The sequence below is a fragment of the Adiantum capillus-veneris genome, chromosome 19 (assembly GCF_014529385.1).
Source record: "Adiantum capillus-veneris isolate H3 chromosome 19, ASM1452938v2, whole genome shotgun sequence".
Classification (NCBI taxonomy): domain Eukaryota; kingdom Viridiplantae; phylum Streptophyta; class Polypodiopsida; order Polypodiales; family Pteridaceae; genus Adiantum; species Adiantum capillus-veneris.
The window spans coordinates 108,979,585-109,004,713 of NC_140949.1; the positions used below are offsets into that span (position 1 = coordinate 108,979,585).

A 25,129-nucleotide genomic window follows, 5' to 3' on the forward strand; every position below is an offset into this window, starting at 1 on the left:
TTCTTCCCACTTGTGCAGTAGCAGCATTCAATGACCTTATCAATAGAGCTACTAGGTCTTCTAAATAAGCCCCCCCAACCAACCACACACACACACACACACACACACACACACACACACACACACACGTTTTGCTAAGCCAGGTCTGCCTACCTGCTTATAAGTTTCTTGCACTTGACATTCTCATTCTCATAGGAAAGAAAAAGGCAAAAGGGTTTCTCATTTAGGAGACTATAAAATAGGCTAGCTATTTCTTAGTTGTATTCTTGACATGATTTGGAAGACTTTGAAGAAGCGGCGAAGTCTTTGTCGCAGACAATCTTGTCATAATAGGTAAGGGAGTATTCTCAAGTGGTCCATTTTTGCCCACTCATTTCTTCAAAGCAGAACAATTTTGTAGGCATAATAGTTTGCAGAGTGGACAAGGTCCAGTTGAGGGAAAAGCTACGAATCAAGAGATTCAACTGATAAGGTTGTCAAATCATTGGAGAGATCTAAGGAATAGGGTCAAGTGGTGTGTTGCTTTGTGCCTTCGGCATGCAACTCCTACCTACTACGAGAATAGATGTGTTGTTAAAGCACTAAACACCGTATAGACGTTGACTAGGCTTTCATAGCCCAAAGGAGGAGGTGTCAAGCTCTAAATGGACAGGTTAAGTGGAACATATCTAATTTTGGAGCATTGGATAACTAATATAGGCAAGCTAGACCTACATAGCGCAAAGACGGAAGTCTGAAGCTCCAAATGGAAGGCAATGTGGACTAAGAGGGGGCTTAGGTTGAATTGTCAAAGCTCAATAACACTAAAACATGAAGGGCATTGAAATCACTAGGCTATTGCAAAGAGAAGAAAAGCCAATTTAGAACTTGGCATGTACACCGACTCTTACGAATATTGCCTTACATGCAAAAAAAATGGGGGACTATTATTGTACATTGTGAGAGTACAAATAGAGTGAATACAATGCTCTAGGGAAAGGATATACAAGTTCAAGGTCACTTGAAGGGAAGTGTTGCCATGAATCCTCGGCTAACTCGTATATGACATGATCTGATAACCTTGATCATCGGCTCATTGCTAAAACTTGCCCCTTTAATGGAGAAAAGGATCTAATGAGAATCCCTTTATTTTTCAAACAATGCAAATATATCCTTTTCATTCAAAACTGTTGAATTTCATGTTGGAATTAGGGTTGCAGAGAAACACACAGCTTGGAGAAGATGAAGGAAGCTCAAGGCACACAATAGAGAGTGTGTTTCTTAGTGTGCAATGGAAAAGATAGATAGCCCTAGAGTGATGGGCGTATATACAATGCACGGGGGAAAAAACCTCCTAAAGAGGGAAAAAATGCCCCGGCGGTCCTAGTGTGTTCACACACATCACTACCACATGTATATGATAACAAATCCCCCCTGGAGTGATGCGGTGAACGAGAGCTGGCACATGAGTAAAGGGAAGTGCCATGCCCTGAGGACAAGATCAGTCCACAAAGGGGAGTAAGCCCAAAGCTTCAAGCTTCTCACGAGACAATGCCTTTGTGAAAAGATCTGCAAGGTTGTCATGTGTTGGCACATAAGCCAAGCTGATCTCTCCTGTTGAGAGCCTCTCCCTGACATAGTGGTAATGCACCTCAATGTGCTTTGTGCGAGCATGAAAAATTGGGTTCCTCGCAATTGCCAATGCGCTCTGACTGTCAGTGTAGATAGTGCTGGCAGTGTTCTGTCCAACACCCAAATCAGCCATAAGGCGTCTGAGCCATACACACTCAACCGTAGCTGTGAAGACTGCCCTGTACTTAGCCTCACAACTCGAAGTGGCCACAGTAGGTTGCTTCTTGCTCAACCATGATATACATGAACTGCCAAGCATGAAACAAAAACCACTTGTGGACACTCGCGTGTCAAAACAACCAGCCCAATCTGAGTTCGAAAAAGCATGTAAGTCTGGCGGCAATGATCCCCCCTTGGGATAAAACAAGCCAAGATGTAAAGTGCCACTAAGGTAGCGGAAAATCCTGCCTGCCAATGCTTAGACCCTGGGCTATGCATAAATCTGCTGACCTGTGAGGCTGCAAACTGAATATCCGGCCTCGTGTTGCATACATAAATGAGGCAGTCAACAGCAGTTTGGTAAAGAGTGACATTAGCACGATCACCAGCATCATGTAGACTCAACTTCAAACCTGTTTCCATGGGAGTGGCAATAGGTTTGCAATCCTCAAGTCCAAACTTACATAGCAATGTCTCTATGTAACTTTTCTGACACAAGGCAATACCACCACACACTGCTTAAACTGTATACCCAAATAATGATGCAACAGCCCCAAATCTTTCATCTTGAAAGTAGCATTCAAATCAGCCTTAAATTCAGCAATATGTCTCTCATTTGGTCCCGTGATCAGCAAATCATCAACATAAAGAACCACAATGAGAAGTACATCACCCTCATGCTTTACATACAATGTGCTTTATGTTGGACTATTACGAAAGCCTCGTTTAACCAAATGAGTGTCAGCTTTCTCATACCAAGCACGAGGAGATTGCTTCAACCCATACAAAGCCTTCTTACATCTGCACACTTTGTCCTCTTGTCCTTTTATGACAAAACCGCGAGGCTGCGTTACATAAACTTCCTCAAATATGTCACCATTCAAGAAAGCAGTAACAATGTCTGATTGATGTACATCCCAACCAAAATGAGCTTCCAATGCACATAGAAAACGCACAGTAGTCATACGACAAGTGGGAGCAAAAGTCTCTTCATAATCTATGCCTTTTTGCTGTGCATAACCCTTTGCAACAAGTCGAGCATTATGGCGATGGATCTCACCATCCGGCTTGCGTTTCAACTTGTAAACCCACTTCGTACCAATGGCCTTTTTGCCAGGAGGCAAATCACATAAAGTCCATGTGTCATTTTCTATAAGTGCATCATATTCTGATTGCATGGTAGCAATCCAATTTTCTGAATTTTGTGCTTCATCAAAAGACAGAGGCTCCTCAACATCATGTAAGCTAGACACAGCCAAAGCATAATAATCTGATGCATAAGATGCATGGCGAGAGCCTGAACGAGTATGACTAGACAAAGGTGCATCCAATTTACTGTCACGCAAAGTGTGCACCATCCATTTTGGCATACCTCTAGCCTGCTCATTTTTAGCCCTTTCCTCATCAAGTACATCATGTATATCTGCATCAGTAATAGGCTGTTCTAAAACATTTTCAGAAAGCCCCATAGGCTGTACATTTGTCTCATTGGAACTTACATTCGTATTTCCACCACTGAAAAGAGGCAACAAAGTGTCATAAATGTCCTGTGAGCTTACATTACTGTCTCTAGTACATGACAGCAAGGGCTGAACAGAATCTTCCACAAACACTACATCCCGAGAAACCAGAATACGTTTTGTTTGCGGATGATACAACCTGTAACCTTTGCTTTCAGCACTATAACCAACAAAAATACATTTGACAGCCTTATCATCCAATTTTCTGCGCTGCACTTGTGGCACCAAAGCATATGCCAAACAACCAAAAACACGCATGTGCTCAATAGAAGGCTTTCTATCATGCCATGCTTCATATGGAGTAATAGACTGCAAAGCTTTCGTAGGACACCTGTTAAGTACATAAGTGGCACACATGATGGCCTCAAGTCAAAAAGAATGCGGTAAAGCTTTGACTTTTGACCATACATCGTGCCATTTTCGTCAGTGACTTGTTTTTCCTCTCAGCAACACCATTTTTTTGAGTTGTATAAGGCACTGTACATTGGTGTTTTATCCCACGACTAGCCAGAAATGCATTAAATTCATGACACCCCCTCGATCAGAACGGAGGGTGCCCATAGTACATTTCGAGACATTTTCAGCCATAGCCAGAAATTGTTTGAAGCACATAAAAACTTCGGACTTCGCTTTAAGCGGAAATACCCATGCATGCCTGGAGTAATCATCAATGAAAGTCACGAAGTACAGGTAATTGCCCAAGGACGGAGTTTGCACGGGCCCACAAACATCACTATGCACAAGCTGCAACCTGCAACTGGCCCGAACTGAACCATCCTTTGGAAACTTAGAACGCTGCATCTTACCCAAAATACAGCCTTCACAAACATGTTTGACAGGTGCTTCAAGAGGTGGCAAAGAAGCAACCATATCAGATTTTTGCAAACGCAGCAAACTGGAAAAATTCAGATGACCAAAACGTGCATGCCAAAGTTTTGCATCTGAAATAGCCCTTGAATCTGCAACAACATTTGCAAAATTTTGTCCACACTTGTCATAAAAAGTGAGCTTATACAGCCCACGGCACAAAAGCCCAGATGCAACAATTTCATCACCGAAACTGAGATCATGAACTATACATTTGTCATCCACAAATTTGACTACAAGTCCAAGTCTAGCAAGTGCGGATACAGACAAGAGATTCTTCTTGATCCCAGGTACATAAAGTGCATCAACAAGTGTGAAAGAACTGCCATTAGCAGCAGTAAGCACAATCTTTCCAACTCCCTGAACTGGATAAGAGGCATTGTTGGCACAAGTGACTGAATTCCCATGAGGGACAGACTCGAGAGAGGTAAACAATTCACGATGTGAGGTAATGTGCTTTGTAGCACCACTGTCGAAATACCACACATGTGAATCTGCAGCAACTAACAAGCATGCATCATGGACAGTATGATTGTAATTGCACTCTACGCTAAACGCCCATTGTGCATCAACATCAGTAACAAAGTCTCCTTTCACAGAAGACTCAACAATGGCTACATTTGTAGTGGAAACAACATTTGTAGTGGAACCACCCTCTTTCTTCTTAGCCTCTTTGGCCTTCAACTTAGGACACGACTTGATCAAGTGATCATTGGATTTACAATAATGGCAACGCATCTTCTTTTTGCCCTTATCACCAGAATTGCCAGACGAAGTGCTGCCTGCAGAAGCATTAGGAACAAAGTTTTTGCCACTCGCAGAAGAACCATAAGAAGTGGCTGCATTACTGTTACCACCCTTTCTTTGAGAAGCAATAAAAGCCTGTTCAACTGCACACTGCCTAGTCCTGTTTTTTCTGGAAAGTGACTCTTGCAACAGCAATGTGCATAATGCATCAAACTTGACAACTTCAGGATTTCCTTGGGTCATAAGTCTCCAAGTACTAGCAAAAGTCTGGTAGGAATCTGGTAAGGCATCAAGAACAGTCTGCATAAGGGAACTATCTGAAATGACTTCACCTGCAGAAATAAGCTGCTCATTGATATCCTTGACACTAGCAAGGAAAGTGTCCATATCATCTTCCTCATGCATAATCTTCGACTCCATCTCTTTACGTAGCATAGCAATTTTAGCCTCATTGCGGCTTGCATAAAGACCTGCAAAAATATCCCAAGCCTGTGTTGCAGATTTTGCTGAACGGATGTGAGGAACAATGGTGCGCTTCACAGACAACGCAATCAATGCATGAGCCTGCGCATCCTTAACATTCCAACGAGCTTGTTCTACCGTAGGCAAAACAACTCTAATAGCTGCAATCCTTGCAGCAACATCCTCAACATTGCCTACATCCTCAGAACCAGGACGTACATCAATGCCCTGCACAATGTTCCAGACACCCTTTGACACAAGGACATGTTGCATCATATAAGCCCATATAGGGTAGTTGTCCCCATCCAACCTGTCCTCAGCAGCAAACATCTTGAACACATTTGTGTTGTTGTTGTCAGCCATGGTAAATGCTGCACCTGATGTGAAAACTACCCAAAAATAGGAGAAACGGAGCGGAAACAAACTGTGCTATATAGCACAAACCGTAGAAGACTATAAGGCACCTGTAATGCAGAAAACGGCACTGACAGAAATTCTGCACAAAATGACTAAATAGCCTGTGCAGTACTGCCTGTAGTGGAAACGGATGCCGAAATGAGCCCAAATCAAAATTCTGAGCAGACCGAGCTCTTCGAGTCCCCCAAAAGTTTTGTCGACCTGCGAACGCTCGCCAAAGCTCACTGAAATTGGAGAAAGTGAGCAGGCGTGTGCTGGCGACTAAGCCCGGGAGGACGTGACTTGATCTGATACCAATTGTTGGAATTAGGGTTGCAGAGAAACACACACAGCTTGGAGAAGACGAAGGAAGCTCAAGGAACACAATAGAGAGTGTGTTTCTTAGTGTGCAATGGAAAAGATAGATAGCCCTAGAGTGATGGGTGTATATACAATGCACGGGGGAAAAAATCTCCTAAAGAGGGAAAAAATGCCCCGACGGTCCTAGTGTGTTCACACACATCACTACCACATGTATATGGTAACATTTCATAACTCTAAGATCTTCCTCTATTTACCGGTTATAAATATCTTCATGGTGAACATTGCAATTCAAGCTTTTTTAGTCGTAATAATACCAAGCAACCCCTTGACCATATCCATTCTTCAAATGCAAAAACATAGTTTGCACTTGCCTCCAAATTGAAGGTAGCAAGCTATAGAAAACATATAATCTCACTATAACAAATAACAGGGCATCCAAATCGTGGTCGTGGGTATTGCTCATTTTTAGGAATCTATGAAGTTCCTAGTTCTTCCAGTTTTTGCAATTGGAGTGAAACAATGGATTAAATGAAGTTGATATTTCTTAAATAGCAAGTTTGATTGTGATTCACTAGTGCTATGGAGGTCTCTTGTCGTAGAGATTGTATGCGTGTGTGCATGGGCGCGTATGCGTGTTAATGGGAGACTCTCTCTCTCTCTCTCTCTCTTTATTGCGTGCTCTCACTTTTAGAATTTAACCTTCATTTCGCAGACTTTGAATCTCGCAGACTTTGACACATGTAAAGGGGACTCCCATCAAGTGAGGCAAGTTGCGGTGAGGGCCTCTCATCCTGGGCTAGAGGTGCTGTGTTCGACTTGTCTAGAAACTTCATGAGAGACTTATGTTGAACTAAAGAGCTTTCACATGTGATCACAAGGCCACTTGCAGATTCCCAATAGCACTTTGCACAAGGGAGATACAAGCACAAGAAGCAAGAGGGTAGAAAGAGTACTCAAAACAATAGAGCTTATTTTCATTATTCAAAAAATTAGTTTCAATTTACAAAAAATGGCCTTTATACTTTGCCAATGCTAAAAATTATACTCCTTTGGACAATATGGCTCATAAAAGTTGGCAAACTAAGTGCCCTAGGTAATTCAATTATCACTTGGAAGCCATCAGCCCTAATCTACTAAAACTAAAGCTTACATATAAAACCATATATACAATAATTATAGTTATGAATCCTACTTTGATCGTATGTGGTCTCACTTGCAATGGCATGTGTTTGCTTGGCTGCTAACACTTTCTCTCTATCCCGATCTCTATCTCTCTCAAATTCTCAAACTTTCTCTCTTTTTGAAACACACAAAGTTCTCTCTCTATCACTCAAGCACACATACACACACAAACTCTCTTTCACGCACACATACACAAACTCTCCTCTATCTCACAAGTACACACATAAGACACTCTCCCCACATATGCTACTACTTCTTGAATCGAGATCTCTTACAATTGAGGTTATGGGCATGGAAAGGGTTGTGGAGTACATGATAAGTATGTGTCAAAACCCCTCACGTCAACTTCCTACAATTGCATGGGAAACTAGCAAAAAAAGTTCAAAAGACACATAAAAGCAATATCTGGAGGATGGATGCAAGACATAAAGAAGTAGTTTGGGAGATGGGATGCATTACACTTGCTACATGATGCTTCAATTGACTTCCAAGTGAATGAAGCTTTTCTACAACGCCAATGTATTACTGCTTGGGAGGAATCCAGTGGGTCACGCTCATACATTACACCAGCCATATTGCCCCAAACTACAAAACCATGTTCTTTGCTGAAAGAGGAAACCATACTCACACACACATGCTTGATCCTTTCCTCTTGTCAGAGATACACACTGTCATAATAACTAATATCTAATTCTCCTAAGTAATTTTCTCATGTTAAACTAATCATTTAATATGGGGAAGTGCTAGGGGAGAAAAATCTAGAATGTTGATTAAGCTGGCGACCGGCCACAATAGGGATCCAAAGGAAGGAAAATAGGGATCCAAAGGGGGGGCCATCTGCAAAAGAGCAATGTGCAACAATGGGCTTAAAAGACTCTAAGGTTCAGCCCATTAAGACTTCCAAAATGCTAAGGTTCCAAAATTCAAAGGTTGTGTCCAAAGGTCAAACACTAGGAAAATTGGATGCTTAGTGTGTGTGTAAAAAAAGTCTTCATAATCCCTACATAGGAGGGGGCGATCCCTAGAAGTAGGGGATGAGAGAGAAACACACACACACACACACACACACACACACACACACACACACACACACACACACACACACACTCACACTCACAAGCTCCTGTACACAAAGGGAATGAGGGACACATGTCAGCTCCCTAGCCCAGATGCCCACAAGGTGTACTCAAATCGTATTGGATGGCCATGGAGGTGGACAAATGAGCATTAGACTAGAGTAAATCTAGTTTAATTAACTTAAAAACACTTAATAAAAGAACCAATAAGAATTAAGCTCTCTAGAAGACTATTGGATAGTCTCCCAAGGGGTCCAATGAGCATTCAGCAGGGGTCCAATGAGAGTTTAGTTGCATTAATTAATTACCTAAAGCTCTCACAAAAGGGGACACATGCCACAAGGCTATCACTTATGCTCTTGAAATTCCATTGGCTAAGCTTGGAGAGGTCCAATAGGGTGTGAGCATGAGCAAATAGCAAGAGGGGTCGACCAAGAGAGATAGGGGGCTGATTTTCTCAAGGCATTATTACATACACACTCACACTAGTCCACGTGTGGGGTAAGAATACTCTCTCTCTCTCTCTCTCTCTCTCTCTCTCTCTCTCTCTCTCTCTCTCTCTCTCTCTCTCTCCTTCCTTCTCAAGCTTTAGTGGAAAGCTTATAACCTACTCCAAGCTTGTGAGAAGGGAGGCCTACACCAACAACTCTTGGCTTTGTGATGCAAATCCAACCAAGAGCCAAGCTTCAATGCATGCTCGTCTCCTCTACCATGCTAATTACTAAGCTAAGCTATGCTAATATGAGTGATTATGTGAGGAGATGTATATATTTCTCGTAAGGCTACTCCTTCTTCCTCTCAATATACTCTCATACCCTGCTAGCTCTCACCATCTTTGAAGGTGTGTGAGGTCTTGGGTTTGAGAACGTGAGGGAATTGATGTTATGTTTAATAAGTGTTTTTCTTAGTGCTTGAAGTTTCCATCTTCATTGCACTAACTAGTATTGAAGGAACACAAAGAATTGTATTGTAAAATGTCTCTCTTGATGGGAGAAACCATAATACAAAGCCTTTTGGAGGGGGGACCGGCTCCATGTAAATCCGGTCCTGAATTATTGTCAATAGCTTAATTTCTCTCTTATTTGAAGTATTGTTCATGCTATCTAACAGGTGCTATAATTTTTGTTGCTCTCTCCACCCAATTAGCACTCTTGCTATTCTCATTAGGAATTTATTCTAATGAAAGGCTCACTATGTTCATGCTATTTTTCTGTTGCACACAACTTACTAGGCCATTAAATGCTACATTGATATTAGAGCACACGGTTTCTCTTTTATTGCTCAAGAAGGGAGGTCCTCAAGCTAGCTATAATGGTTGGTATTATTAATTGCAGTTGAGTAAGTAGAATAGGGATTTTTCAGCCTTGTAGTGCGCCTACCTTCATGCAGATAATGGGGCATCACCATCGAGAGCTATGGTCTTAATAGTGGAGTCCTACAGGGATTGCCTATGGCTTAAGCACTATTGAGCTATTAGAAGCTTGAAAGGAACCAATGCTGTTTTGGTGTTGAACGACCCTCTCTTTTATTCCCTTCAATTAATGGTATTTGAGCCACGGGTACAATATCTTGAGTGCTTTTTCTAAAGGGGTAAAGAGGAGTAGCAACTAGGGCTTGAAGTGCCAAAGTACACCTAAAAAGTTTACACCTAAAAGTTGCTAGAATGGCTGACAATAGTAAAGAGAGTGAAATTAATGTTGATAACTTTGATTTTTCTAGTGAACAGGCTACTAATGATGCCCCTATGCTTGTTAACTACCTTGTTTCTAGGCTTCAACAAGCTATGAGAAATCCATCCCTCCAAAGTGAAGTGCAAGGGCAGCTTCGTGCTCATGATTCTCCAAGCTCCCCACCATGACGAGAGAGTACCTAGGAAGCCTCCTTGTGAGACTCCCAAAAGAGGCCTCTCTCCGATTTGGAAAAAGAAGAGGATCCATACGAAGGGCTCGGAAATTTGGTTCTTGATGATGCATCTCCTTTTCAAAGGAGAACTCAACAGCCCCCATCAAAGGAACGAGAAAGAAGTGAGTCTCCTCCCACCTCGACAGAGATGGCTCCACAAAAACGGCGGGCTAAATGCTCTCCATCACCTCCTAAACGAAGAAGACCATCGCACATATCTCCACACCATAATTCAAAGAGGGATGACAAAAAGCAAGAGAAGAAAAAGGCGAGAAAGAGTACACCCTCTTCTCCATCTTCTTCATCCTCTTCCTCTTATGAAAGTGATGGTGTAGACAAAGAAGATCAAGGCAAGAAAAAGGCGAGAAAGAGGTCACCCTCTTCTCCATCTTCCTCAAATTCTTCATGTTCCGAAGAAAGTGATGGTGCACCTTTTGAACCATCAAAAAGAAGAGGCCATAGGAAATCGTATGCCGGGTGGAAGAGGTCGTCCAAGCTCAAAAAGTTCAAAGAGAGAGGGAAGAGCATCTCTTTCCTTACCTACAATGGCACCTTTGGTGCTACGGACACAGTGTTGGCCTTCATCCATCAATTTGATGTGGCGTTTGGAGATGAGGGCTTCATGGAGTCCTCTAAGCTACACCATGTAGCTATGCACTTTCAAAAGTCCGCTAGGCAATGGTGGTCTAGCCTACGGCCCAACGGTGAAGCTCCACGAACATGGAAAGCTTTAAGAGCTTCTATTATGAAGCATTTTTTGGCCATCGATGCCAAAGACAAAGTACTCACCGAATGGCGAAGCTTGAAGCTCTCTCCCTACAAATCCATTCACAAATATGTAGACAAGTTTTGGGACCTACAACTTAAAGCCACCGTCTTCAAAAAGTAGGATTTTGGAGAGCAAAAGCAACAATTTTGTGCGGGCTTAACTGAAGAAATGGCGGAGTATGTCAACTCCCAAAGGCCACACACCATATCCGCGGTTATATACCATACTATGGTGGCTTCTCAAATCAATTTCCAAACAGGGGCTAAAAGAAACTCTAAGACCACGGAAAACAAGGGTTGTAATGAGCCTAAGGGGAAGGACAATGTCCAAAAGTCTCCTAAGGGCAATTCCAACAAAGCTAAGGAGAAGGGAGTTTACAAAGGTAAAAATAAACTCTCTCTTGAAGAGCTTGAGCGTTATCGCAAGGATAACCATTGTTTCAAGTGCGCCGAGCAAGGGCATGCGTACCTCACATTTCTGGCAAGCATAATCAAGTAGATGATGCACTCTCAAGACGACCGAGAGTGAATGCGGTTTCCATAGCAACTCACAATGATCTATCTTCTATGATAGATGAGTGTGCTATTGATCCTGATTTTAGAGATGTGATTTCAGCCCTTGCATTAGGGAAGAAAGAGGAACCATTTATTTTACAAGATGGTTATCTTCTCTATGGCAATAGACTATGCGTTACTGACTCACTATGTGAGAAAGTAATGTATGAATCTCACACTCCTCCTTATGCGGGGCATAGAGGGATCCGATCTACCCTAAAAGGGATTGCAACATATTTCTATTGGCCTACCATGAAAGCAAACATACAAGAGTATATTTCTAAATGTGTGGTATGCCAAAAGACGAAGTTTGATAGAGGGAAGAAACCTGGATTGCTTCAACCTTTGCCAATCCCTAATTCACCATGGGAGAGCATGTCCATGAATTTTATCTTTGGATTGCTTAAGTCTATCCATGGGAATACGGGAATATGGAAGATAGTAGACAGGTCCAGTAAATTATACCTGTCAAAAAGACTATCAAAGCCCATCAAATGGCAACCCTCTTCATTTCACAAATCTTCAAGTATCACGACTTGGCAATGTCCATAGTGTCGGATAGAGATCCTAGAATGACCAGTATTTTCTGGAAGGATCTTTTTGAGAATTTAGGGACAAGGCTAAACTTCTCTTTGGCCTATCACCCACAAACGGATGGCCTAAGTGATATAGCTAACCTAACAATTCTTGATCTACTAAAAACCTATGTAACGGAAGTAGATCAAAGGTCCCAATGGGAGAAGTACTTACCCTTAGTGGAGTATGCCTACAACAACACTGCTGACAAGCACAAAAGAGCCCAAGCCTTTAAAGAAAATGATTGGGTCTTACTCAAATTTCCCAAGGCTCGAGTAAGGCACACGACGGGCAAGAATCCTATGGGACACCAAAAGTACTATGCTAAGTTAGCAAAAAGGTACTATGGTCCCTTCCAGATTCTTAGCGAATCAATGAGATGGCCTATCAACTAAAGTTGCCCAGCCATTGGCTCATACACAATGCTTTCTATGTGAGCCTACTAAAGCCTTACAAAGGAGAGCCACCTCAAGAACCAATTATTGAAGACCCACTGGAGATCAAGGACCAAGAAGAGGTGCTGCAGCCCAAGTCCATTCTCAGAGATGAAGACAAGGTACTAAGAAGCGGTAAGACTATCCGACAATATCTTATTAAGTTTAAGAATTATCCTTTTGAAAATGCTAGATGGATGCAAGGCATACAATTAAAGGATAACCTAAACCTTGTCAATGCTTACAATGCTTCCTTAGAGTAAGCAAATGTACAAATGTTAAAAATGAACAAATTTTTTGTCTTATGAGACTCTCTTTTTCTTTATTGTGCACAAAAATGAATTAGTATGCATGCTTAGATCAAGTTTGCGGAGACGACGTCTCCCAAACACCAAGTAGAGCTTGTCACTCTACTATGGAAGATTGATAGGACTAATGTGCAGACATGCTTGCGGCAGCTTAGGCTCTCAAGTGCCAAATGGACTAGTCATCCATTCTGGAACGATGTCACAAGGTAACATAGGGATCCTCTACCCGCTAGAAAAAGGACTAATGAATATGGTTTATCTTCTCTATCCCATAGTCGAGGACGACTATGATTTCAAGAGAGAGGTAGTGTCATAATAACTACTATCTAATTCTCCTAAATGATTTTCTCATATTAAACTGATCATTTAATATGAGGAAGTGCTAGGGGGAGAAAAAGCTAGAATATTGGTTAAGCTGGGAGACCGGCCACAATAGGGATCCAAAGGAGGGAAAATAGGGATCCAAAGGGGGGGCCATATGCAAAAGACCAATGTGCAACAATGGGCTTAAAAGACCCTAAGGTTCAGCCCATTAAGACTTCCAAAATGCTAAGGTTCCAAAATTTAAAGGTTGTGTCCAAAGGTCAAACACTAAGAAAATTGGATGCTTAGTGTGTGTAAAAAAATTCTTCGTAATCCCTACATAGGAGGGGGCGAGCCCTAGAATTAGGGGATGAGAGAGAAACACACACACATACACACTCACAAGCTCCTGTACACGAAGGGAATGAGGGACACAGGTCAGCTCCCTAGCCCAGATGCCCACAAGGTGTACTCAAATCCTATTGGATGGCCATGGAGGTGGACCAATGAGAATTAGGCTAGAGTAAATCTAGTTTAATCAATTTAAAAACACTTAACAAAAGAACCAATAAGAATTAAGCTCTCTAGAAGACTATTGGACAGTCTCCCAAGGGGTCCAATGAGCATTCAATAGCCCAATGGCTTGCATGATTCCCATTGTCCAGGAGACAAAGGGGTCCAATGAGAGTTTAGTTGAATTAATTATATACCTAAAGCTCTTGCAAAAGGGGAAAGGGAGACACATGCCAAAAGGCTATCAGTTATGCTCTTGAAATTCCATTGGCTAAGCCTGGAGAGGTATAATAGGGTGTGTGCATGAGCAAATATCAAGAGGGGTCGACCAAGAGAGAGAGGGGGCTGATTTTCTCAAGGAATTATTGCATACACACTCACACTAGTCCATGTATGGGGTAAGAAGACTCTCTCTCTCTCTCTCTCTCTCTCTCTCTCTCTCTCTCTCTCTCTCTCTCTCTCTCCTTCTCAAGATTTAATGGAAAGCTTATCACCTACTCCAAGCTTGTGAGAAGGGAGGCCTACACCAACAACTCTTGACTTTGTGATGCAAATCCAACCAAGAGCCAAGCTTCAATGCATGCTCATCTCCTCTACCATGCTAATTACTAAGCTAAGCTATGCTAATATGAGTGATTATGTGAGGAGATGTACATATTTCTCGTAAGACTACTCCTTCTTCCTCTCAATCTACTCTCATACCCTGCTAGCTCTCACCATCTTTGAAGGTGTATGAGGTCTTGGGTCTGAGACCATGAGGGAATTGATATTGTGTTTAATAATTGTTTTGCTTAGTGCTTGAAGTTTCCATCTTCATTGCACTAGCTAGTATTGAAGGAACACAAAGAATTGTATTGTAAAATGTCTCTCTTGATGGGAGAAACTATATTACAAATCCTTTTGGAGGGGGGACCGGCTCCATGTAAATCCGGTCCTCATCTGTTTTCAATTGCTTAATTTCTCTCTCTTTTGAAGTATTGTTCATGCTATCTAACTATGTGTTATACTTTTTGTTGCTCTCTCCACCCAAGCACTCTTGTTATTCTCATCAGGAATCTATTATAATGAAAGCCTCACTATGTTCATGCTATTTTCCGCTACACACAACTTACTAGGCCATTAAATGTTACACACACTATCGCAGCCATTTGGCGCACACTTACCTACCACTCAAGCTGATATGGGTGCATGTAGATCAATTGACTGAGCTAGAGGACGTAGGTTGAGAGAGTCTCTCACCTGTTTTCTTGTACATACTAGTAGTTTAAGCTAGTAGGATCCACTTATCGACACATTCGCCTTTAAGTGGGAGATTGTTGGGGTACAGAAGTATGTGCCTTGCCCGGTTGTCCAAGCTATGGACGATCACCCATTGACCACCTTATTCTTGTACATATACCAACAATAAGGAGTAGCTCACTTGAGCTCTACTCCACCCACACATTGTCTACCTCTCCTTCTCCCCTTCCCGCACGTACACCACACTGCACCGTGCACACAGGGATCCACGCACATGCACTCTTAGAAATCTACAATGGATACGTAAGAGGAAATTCCAAAGCAATGAGAGGCTTGAAGTCATCTCTAAGTCCATGAAAAGTACAATTAATGATGGTAGCATGGATGATGGTGCTAACCAACCTTGTACCATAAAAACAGTCAAGCAAAGGGATCAAATCATTCAAGCTATACTTCATGGTAAGAGATATCTTCAATGAAGTGAAGCTGGCATGGTGGTGCAACCAAAGTTGGTTGGGGCTATGAGGAGTGCAATGCAAGGTTATGTGTGCTCAGAGGGGCATGCCAAAACTGGTCAGGTAGATCTAATGGTCAAGGGCATGCAAAGGGCAGTGGATGTGTATGATTGATGTGGTTTGTTGGGCCCAATTACTCTCGTATAGTGCCTATTAAAGGTGGAAGGTATAGGTTTTCAAAGTACATAAATTAAAGTTCCAAAGGTGTCCCTCGATGTGTTCTCCAAGTTGGTATAGATGGCTCATCAATCGAAGCTACAGAGTGCAAGTTATGGCAGTTTGAAGTTTAAAGTGGTTTGCAAATCCCCGTTGGATTGGGCAGCTGCAGATTGTTGTTCAAAGTGGATGTGCGTGCATGGTTGCAAAGTGCTTAATTCATAATGCATGTTGTTCTTTTTGGATTAACAATTAGAGTTTCAAATGGCCAAGTTATGAGCAATTAAAGTTTTGCCGAGGACTAGGTATGTACCAGCTTGACCACCTTAGTAGGCATGTCATCGAGGATTTTCCAACCTTGCTAGGGTTTGCATGTGTACTATGCAACATGAGAAGGCCACAAGAATTTATAGAGCATTGATTGGAGTTTGGAGTGAAAGATACAAGTTAAGGTCAAATTTGGGAGCAATTGCCAGCAGGGAGATGGTGGCAGATGCTTTTTGCCAAGTTTTGGCCCATGGTTCGAGATTGTGGAAAAGTCAAAAGGTGGCAAGGTCCTTAGGGTTTGAAGGGGGTGTTATGAAAATTTTTAATGGATTTACAGGGTGTGAATCCAACCCTGGTGTAGAGAGTGGGGATGATTCAAAGAAGGACAAAAAAAGAGTTATCTTGCATTGGTTCATTGGTGCTTTTTTTAAGTTTTCTGGAGGAGTGTCGTGTGTGCCATGTGGCAAAGGAAATAGTCTCATATGTGAATGCGTCAAGGAAAAGGGTGGATATATATGTGACCCCATGACCCTCATATAAGCATCAAGGAGAGCGAGAAGCTCCCATGGAACTCTCACATCCCCCCACGTACATGCGGCCTTTGGCATTGCATGAGTGCTCAATTCTCAATGTTGGCGGCATGTTGTTGGTCATAGGCGACGGAGTGGCACCCACTAGCATTCTTTGACGGTGGTGTTTGGAGGTTGGTAGTGCCCATGGGGACTCTATAACACGGGAGCCCTTACGGCCTTCCCCTTTTATTGAGGATAAGAGGTTCCTCCCACCTAGTAGTGTCGGGCGCTATTGCCTAGTTAAGAGCTCCGCTCACCCACATGCGGTGGTAAACTTAGAAAGTGGGGATAAAAGCAGTGCTTTGCATGCAATCATGTTAAAGATAACATGGAAAAGTGTCCCCGGCAAGGAGAAGAAGTTGCTAAGAATAAAAATGTTGCCCTATGAGGGCCCCTTCTTTTGCCATTTGGGTGTGCTTCTGAAGCCAACAAGGGCTGTCAAGGGAGATCTTGAGAGCCAATAGTGGGCTGCTCATTGAGGTGTGTGTCGATGGAGCCAAGACAAGAGGGAGGTGTGTGCCCCTATACACGAATAAGATGGCCATGGTGCGGCCCAGTGGAGTATATCAATATATATGGTGTTTTTTATTGGAACTAAAGCTATCATTTCCGACTCTGGCACCATCTTTCCCCCTTTCTTCTTTGCTTGTCTCATGTGTGTGTGGTGCAGGCACGTGTGCCCCTGAACCGTTTGTGTGTGAGAGAGACAAAGAGAGAGAGAGGTGTTGTGTATTGTGGAAGTGCTGGCATGCAAAATTGGGATATGTGATGTCTGGTGATTTTGCAGAGCGTGTGTGCATTGGTATGTGTGGAGGCAGTTTTTTGTTAGTGGAAGTACAAAGTTTGAAGGTGTTTTTGACAGGAGTGGGGTGAGCATTGAACTTTGAGGCCGGGAAGGTCTAATTTAAACTGTAAATCTAAATGTTTTGAAGAGTGCCTCTATGAATGCATACGATAAATCTTTTTGCAATTAGGACCCCCCGATCTCGAAAAAATAAGAATCAAAACATCCTTTTTATTTTTATTTTGCAGAACTCACAATTGTGAGTAGTATGTTAAATATAACATCAAAAAAATTTACATTATAAGCCATGCTCAGAATGAGCCATGGCGTCATAGGATCCACCCATAACATCACCATAACTAAGACACCATTACAAAATCGACTATGAGGTTTTATAGGGAGCCCCCGAACCCTCATATAGATCATGTATCAACCACCAAAAGACCAACATAATTCCTAGCGGGATACTTGCAGGGAGGATGCCACCATGATGAGCAGTCTCACACCCCGACCCAACATGTCCTCCGTGTAGGAATCGACTCAATCGTCAAGAGAAGACCACATATTGCCATAGGAGGGGGCAGCCCTTAGTCTCCATCACTTGCCAAACCACTGTTGGTATACTTGCAATGCCCACATCTCTCAGTTTTGCCCCCACAATATCTGATGCACAATTTTTAAGGCCCCCATATGAGGAGAAGCCAATGGTGGACATATATTTGGTGGATTCCAGCTTTGCACGCTGATGAGATCTCTATTTGTGATTGTGTGGATAGTATAGAGAAAATTTAGGGCCAACTTGGGGGGGGGGGGGGGGGTGTTCCCGAGACTTTTTATTTGCCGGAATATTCCTTTTGCCGAATTATCTTGGCTGGACGACGATCAAAAGACAATAAAAAAATGGTCGTCCGATGGCCGGTGGCCGATTGTCCATGCTCTTTGGCCGGTGGTTGACGGTTGGTGGCTGGATTTCCTTGGCCGGTGGCCAAGTTGTACTAGGAGGACTTGTCTACCCAAAAGAGGCTACACATGGGCACATGGTAGAGTCCTTCTTGGACATGGTTACACAAAGGCGGCCACACACGTGGACACATGGCCAAGTTCTACTTGGACTTGGCTATCTAAGGGTGGCTGGCTACACATGGGCGTTTAAGGCTCCCTTACATCTATATAAGGAGGCCTTCTCATGAGTAATTTGGTATAATGGTGTGCACACTTGACACACACAATACATCCTTGTTGAAGGATTGTTAGGCCCTTGTATTGCTACTTGCTCTACTTGTCTAAACCTCCATCTAAGCTCTACCTTGAGAGCACATGGGTGGATGGCGCATCACTTTTTAATTGTGTGCTAATCTAAAGTTTTTGATTTGCCACTAATCTACTTTGCATCGTAGCTCTCTCTACTCTCCTTGCTACCAGATTCTTATTGTATTCCACATCTCTTACAACCACCACCCCAAAGCAAAGCCGGGATTGGAGGCCAAAATGGAGCAACATCCATGAGCACCCCAAGCCTGCACAATAGATCAAGCCACTCAATAGAGAAATCGGGGATGACCACCACAAACCACAGGGCCACCAATGGTTGAGAGTTCCACCAAGAAACCCCAGTTTACACCTTGGGGTTGCTTGCCCTCAAAACATAGCAGATCGGCACACCAAATGGGCAAGGCGAGCAGTATTTACCCCCACATGAGGGAAGGGTTTTCGCCATACCCTCTTGCAAGAAATTGGTTGTGCGAAGGAGCTGCAAGCACAAAGAGGCACATAATGGTTGGGGTCCCCAACCTCGGGGAGATCGTCCACTTCTTTGCTCAACAAATCCTCCCTTCATTGACGACAATGCAACCATGCCCAACACCAACGAAGACGTTGGAGAAGACGAAGTAAGCTCAAGGCACACAACTGAGAGTATATTACTTAGTGTGCAAATAGAAAGATAGATAGACCTAGAGTGATGGGCGTATATACAATTCTCGAGGGAAAAAACCTTCTAAAGAGGGAAAAAATGCCCCGGCAGTCCTAGTGTGTTCACAGACATACTACCACATGTATATGGTAACAAGTCCCCCTTGGAGTGATGTGGTGAATGAGAGCTGTAACATGAGTAAAGGGAAGTGCCATGCCCTGAGGACATGATCAGTCCACAAAGGGGAGTAAGCTCAAAGATTTGTGGAGAGCTTCAAGCTTCTTACGAGACAATGCCTTAGTGAAAAGATCTGCAAGGTTCTCCTGTGTTGGCACATAAGCCAAGCTAATCTCTCCTACTGAGAGACTCTCTCGGACATAGTGGTAATGCACCTCAATGTGCTTTGTGCGAGCATGAAAAACTGGGCTCCTCACAACTGCCAAGGCGCTCTGACTGTTAGTGTAGATAGTGTTGGCAATGTCGTGTCCAACACCCAAATCAGCCATAAGGCATCTGAGCTATACACACTCCACGGTAGCTGTAAAGACTGCCCTGTACTCAGCCTCACAACTCAAAGTGGCCACAGTAGGTTTCTTCTTGCTCAACCATGATATACATGAACTGCCAATCATGAAACAAAAACCACTTGTGGACACTCGCGTGTCAAAACAACGAGCCCAATCTGAGTCCGAAAAATCATGTAAGTCTGGTGGCAATGATCCCTCCTTGGGATAAAACAAGCCAAGATGTAAAGTGCCACTAAGATAGCAAAAAATCCTCTTCACAGCCTGCCAATGCTTAGAACCCAAGCTATGCAAACATCTGCTGACCTGTGAGACTGCAAACTGAATATCTGGCCTCGTGTTGCATACATAAATGAGGCATCCAACAGAAGTTTGGTAAAGAGTGACATCAACAGGATCACCAGCATCATGTAGACTCAATTTAAAACCTGTTTCCATGGGAGAGGCAATAGGTTTGCAATCCTCAAGTTCAAACTTACATAGCAATGTCTCTATGTAACTTTTCTAACACAAGGCAATACCACCATCACACTGCTTAAACTGTATACCCAAGTAATGATGCAACAGCCCCAAATCTTTCATCTTTAGAGTAGCATTCAAATCAGCCTTAAATTCAGCAATATGTCTCTCATTTGGTCCAGTGATCAGCAAATCATCAACATAAAGAACCACAATGAGAAGTACATCACCCTCACGCTTTACATACAATGTGCTTTATGTTGGATTGTTACGAAAGCCTCGTTTAACCAAATGAGTGTCAGATTTCTCATACCAAGCACGTCAACTTTTGCAAAGGGTGAAGTAACTCCGAGGCTAAGTGAATGAAGCGTGACATATACTTGACCTTTTGAATGAATGAGATGACCTCCTTAAGACTCTTTGGTGATGGTAGCTCAATGAGAGCTTTTGCCTTTGCTAGATCCACCTCAATACCTTTATAGGAAACCTTGTGACCAAGCAAGATCACTTCATCCTCACCTATGTGACACTTGTCGGGGTTGAGCTGACCTCCCATGTCATAGAGCTTCTTTAAACCTTCTTCTACCCTTTGTAGATGCAATGATTTTGAGCTATAAATGCAAAAATCATCAATGAACACCCTAATTGACTTTCCAAAGAATGCTTGAAACACCATGTTCATGAAACGTTGGAATGTTGCAGGAGCATTTGTCAGACCAAATGGCATGACTCTAAAAGCATAACAACCCCAAGGAGTGATAAAGGTTGTTTTCAATTGATCTTCCAATGCGATACCTATTTGAAAGTAACCTGAGTAGCCATCACACACAATGTACTTCACTGCTTAACCTGTATCCCCAAGTAATCAACATCCCCAAATCATTCATCTTGAAAGTAGCATTCAAATCAGCCTTAAATTCAGCAATATGTATCTCATTTGGTCCAGTGATTAGCAAATCATCTACATAAAGAACCACAATGAGAAGTACATCACCCTCACGCTTTACATACAATGTGCTTTTTGTTGGACTGCTACAAAAGCCTTGTTTGACCAAATGAGTGTCATCTTTCTCATACCAAGAACAAGGAGATTGCTTCAACCCATACAAAGCCTTGTTACATTTGCACACTTTGTCCTCTTGTCCTTTCTTGACAAAACCATGAGGCTGCATTACATAAACTTCCTCAAATATGTCACCATTCAAGAAAGCAGTAACAATGTCTAATTGATGTACATCCCAACCAAAATGAGTTGCCAATGCACATATAAAACCCACTAAGTAGTCATACGAAAAGTGGGAGTAAAAGTCTCTTCATAATCTATGCCTTTTTGATGTGCATAACCCTTCGCAACAAGTCGAGCTTTATGGCGATCGATCTCACCATTTGGTTTGTGTTTCAACTTTAAACCCACTTCGTACCAATGGCCTTTTTCCCAAGAGGCAAATCACATAAAGTCCATGTGTCATTTTCTATAAGTGCATCATATTCTGATTGCATTGCAGCCATCCAATTTTCTAAATTCTGTGCTTCATCAAAAGAGAGAGGTTCCTCAACATCATGTAAGGTAGACACAACCAATGTTATGAGCACATATAGAGCTAGAAGAGAGCAAGTGGAGGCACTCACAATGTACAAGAACTTGGGACTTGATGATAAGCTTAATCTTCATTACAAGACTTAATACTTTATTAAGAGAGCTAGATACAAGACTTGGATTACATGACTTGAGTACAAGACAAGGCTTGATTGCAAGGACAAGACTTGAACATAAGACAAGAACTAGGAGAAAGAGAGCTAGATACAAGACTTGGATTACATGACTTGAGTACAAGACAAGGCTTGATTGCAAGGACAAGACTTGAACATAAGACAAGAACTAGGAGAGGGCTTTCCTCATAGGAGCCTCACAACTGGTGTTGGAAAGACTGAGGGGCTTGTGGCCCAAGACCCCTATTTATACTAGTTCTTGAGGAGGTTAGAACTTTCTAGGTTCTTCTTGAGGAGGCTAGAATCTTCTAGAACCTTCTTGATTCTTCTTCAACTTTCTAGAGCTTTCCAAAACTTCTAGATTCTTCCGAAATCTTCTCCAAGCTTCTAGAAACTTCTTGATCCTCCTTTATACTTTTGAATCCTTCTAGAATCTTCTAGATCCTTCTAGATTCTTCTAGAGCCTTCTAGTGATGATGTAGGCAATGACACAGTGATGATGCAGGCAGCAAGACTGACTCTCAAGCATCCATGACATTACCCCCTCCTCTAGCGACGAGTTCCACAAGGAGCAGTGGTGTTTGTTGACTGGGGCTTCCATGGATACTGTTGATGGAACTCTTGGACTTTGAGAGATGCATGCTGAAGATTGTGTGTTGGTTCCCAGGTTCGTTCACTGACATCATAGCCTTTCCAATGCACCAAGTACTGTAACCTGCCACGCGAAACTCGAGAATCTAGGACTTTCTCGACCTCATATTCGTCATGTCCTTGAATCTCAACTGGAGGAGGTGCTTGTAGGGCTCTTCCTCGCATCTTAGATGTGTGACAAGGTTCTAGGACTGAGACATGAAAGACCAGATGGATTTTCATGGATGAGGGCAATCGGAGTCGATAGGTGACTAGATTGACTTGAAGGATAATTTTAAACGGCCCAAGCCTTCGATAATCAAGATTTTGATAGGGACGAGATGAACGCAGATCACGCTGGAGGAGCCACACTTTATCCCCTTCTTTGTATTTTGGATGCTGGATGCGATAGAGATCTGCACTTTCCTTATACTTGGATTGAGCTTCTTTGATATGAATTGTAAGTTCTTTGTGAATTGCAGATAATTGTTGTGTAAGATGAAAAGAAGATGTATTGTTGACTTGATGGTGTCTGTGGATATCCTGTTTGGGATGTTGACCATACTTGGCAAAGAATGGAGTGTGACGGGTGGAGGCATGAAAACCATTGTTATAGAAGAATTCTGCTAGTAGTAGGAGCTCGACCCAATTATCCTGGTGATAATTGATAGTACAACGGAGATACTATTCCAAAACTTGATTTACTCTCTCTGTTTGTCCATCACTTTGTGGGTGATTGGCTGAGGAGAGGTTGATTTGTACTCCAAGTAGCTTGAATAAGCTTTTCCAAAAGCTAGAGATGAATTGTGGGCCTCAATCAGAAACTATGTCATCCGGTAATCCGTGATAATGATAGATATAATGTAGAAAGAGTTTGGCCGTACCTTCGTCGGTGATGGTTTTAGTGGTTGGAATGAAGTGTGCCATTTTTGTAAACCGATCCACAACTCCTAAAATGGAGTCAAATCCTTGTGACAAGGGTAGCTCTACAATAAAATCCATGGAGATGGATGACCATGGTTTGCTTGGAATGGGCAAGGGATGGAGTAACCCATGAGGACGATGACGAGGGGCCTTTGATCTATTGCAAGTGTCACAAGTTCCTACATACTCATTGACAAGCTTACACATTTGAGGCCACCAAAAGTCACGGGAGAGAAGCTCAATTGTGTTATTAACCCCAAAATGCCCTGCTGCCTGCTGATGGAAGATCATGACGTTTTGCTGAAGTACCTCCAAGTGTGTTGGTCCTGGCGGAATATAGAGAAGACCCTTATAGTAAATTAGTCCATCAATTTCTTGAAAGTCCTCATTAACCTCTTGTCCTTGTAGTTGTTGTCTAATATTCTGAGCAAGTGGGTCTTTGGCAATTTGTGTCTTCACCTTAGACAAAAAAGTAGAATCTTCAGGAGCTTGGCTCATGGTGTCGTTTAGCTTAAGATGCTCAGGTTTCAAAATCACTAACTCTTGTTGATCAAATGCTGCATCGCCTTCTCTAGGTGCAAGGTAGGATCTTCTTGATAAGGCATCTGGCTTACCTTGTTGACGGCCAGGTCTATAAGAGATAAGAAAATCAAACCTTGATAGGATACCACTCCACCTGGCTTGGCGACAATTCAAGACGCGGGATGCCATGAAGTATTCCAAATTCTTGTGATTTGTATAACATTGATCTTATGAGGACCTCCTTCAAGTAGGTGACGCCAAGTGTCGAAGGAGTTGATGATTGCTAAGAGCTCTTTCTCATGAATTTCATAATTGATTTCTGCAGCTGAGAACTTGCGGGAATGAAAAGCCACCACTGGATGTACTCGACCATTCTTGTGATTTGTATAGACATTGATCTTATGAGGACCTCTTTCAAGTAGGTGACGCCAAGTGTCGAAGGAGTTGATGATTGCTAAGAGCTCTTTCTCATGAATTTCATGATTGATTTCTGCAGCTGAGAACTTGCCGGAATGAAAATCCACTGGATGTACTCGACCATCCTCTCCTACTTGGGATAGAATAGCGCAAATGGAAAAATCTGAAGCGTCCATTTCTAGGATGAAAGGCTTTGTAGGATCTGCTTGAATTAGAATGGGTGCGGTCGTGAAAGCTTGCTTGAGAGTCTGAAATGCTTTCACGGCCTCTGAGTCCTAGAAAAACTTATTAGGGCATGTCAACCTTGTGAGTGCTGTATGTTACCATATACATGTGGTAGTGATGTGTGTGAACACACTAGGAACGTCGGGGCATTTTTTCCCTCTTTAGGAGGTTTTTTCCCCCGTGCATTGTATATACGTCCATCACTCTAGGGCTATCTATTTTTCCATTGCACACTAAGTAACACACTCTCTATTGTGTGCCTTGAGCTTCCTTCGTCTTCTCCAAGCTGTGTGTGTTTCTCTGCAATCCTAATTCCAACAATTGGTATCAGAGTAGGTCACGTCCTCCCGGGCTTAGTCGCTAGCTGCTCCAGCACACGCTTGCTCACTTTCTCCGATTTCAGTGAGATTTGGCAAGTGTTCGCAGGTCGACAAATGTTTTGGGCGAGCTCGTAGAGCTCGGTTTGCTCAGAATTTTGATTTGGGCTCATTTCGGTCTCCGTTTCCACTACAGGCAGTACTGCACATGCTATTTCGTCATTTTGTGCAGAATTTTAGTCAGTGCCGTTTT

At 42.6% G+C, this 25,129-nt stretch overlaps 1 protein-coding gene across 1 annotated transcript; it reads right to left on the reverse strand.

Annotated features, from left to right (window-relative positions):
* Positions 1-22,390: 22,390 nt before the first annotated feature.
* Positions 22,391-24,510, reverse strand: LOC147434638 (uncharacterized). Its single transcript, XM_086489658.1, has 2 exons — positions 24,451-24,510; positions 22,391-23,014 (listed from the first exon to the last, which is right to left on the reverse strand). Exons 1-2 carry the CDS (start codon positions 24,508-24,510, stop codon positions 22,391-22,393), a joined length of 684 nt encoding a protein of 227 aa, XP_086345784.1.
* Positions 24,511-25,129: the final 619 nt, after the last annotated feature.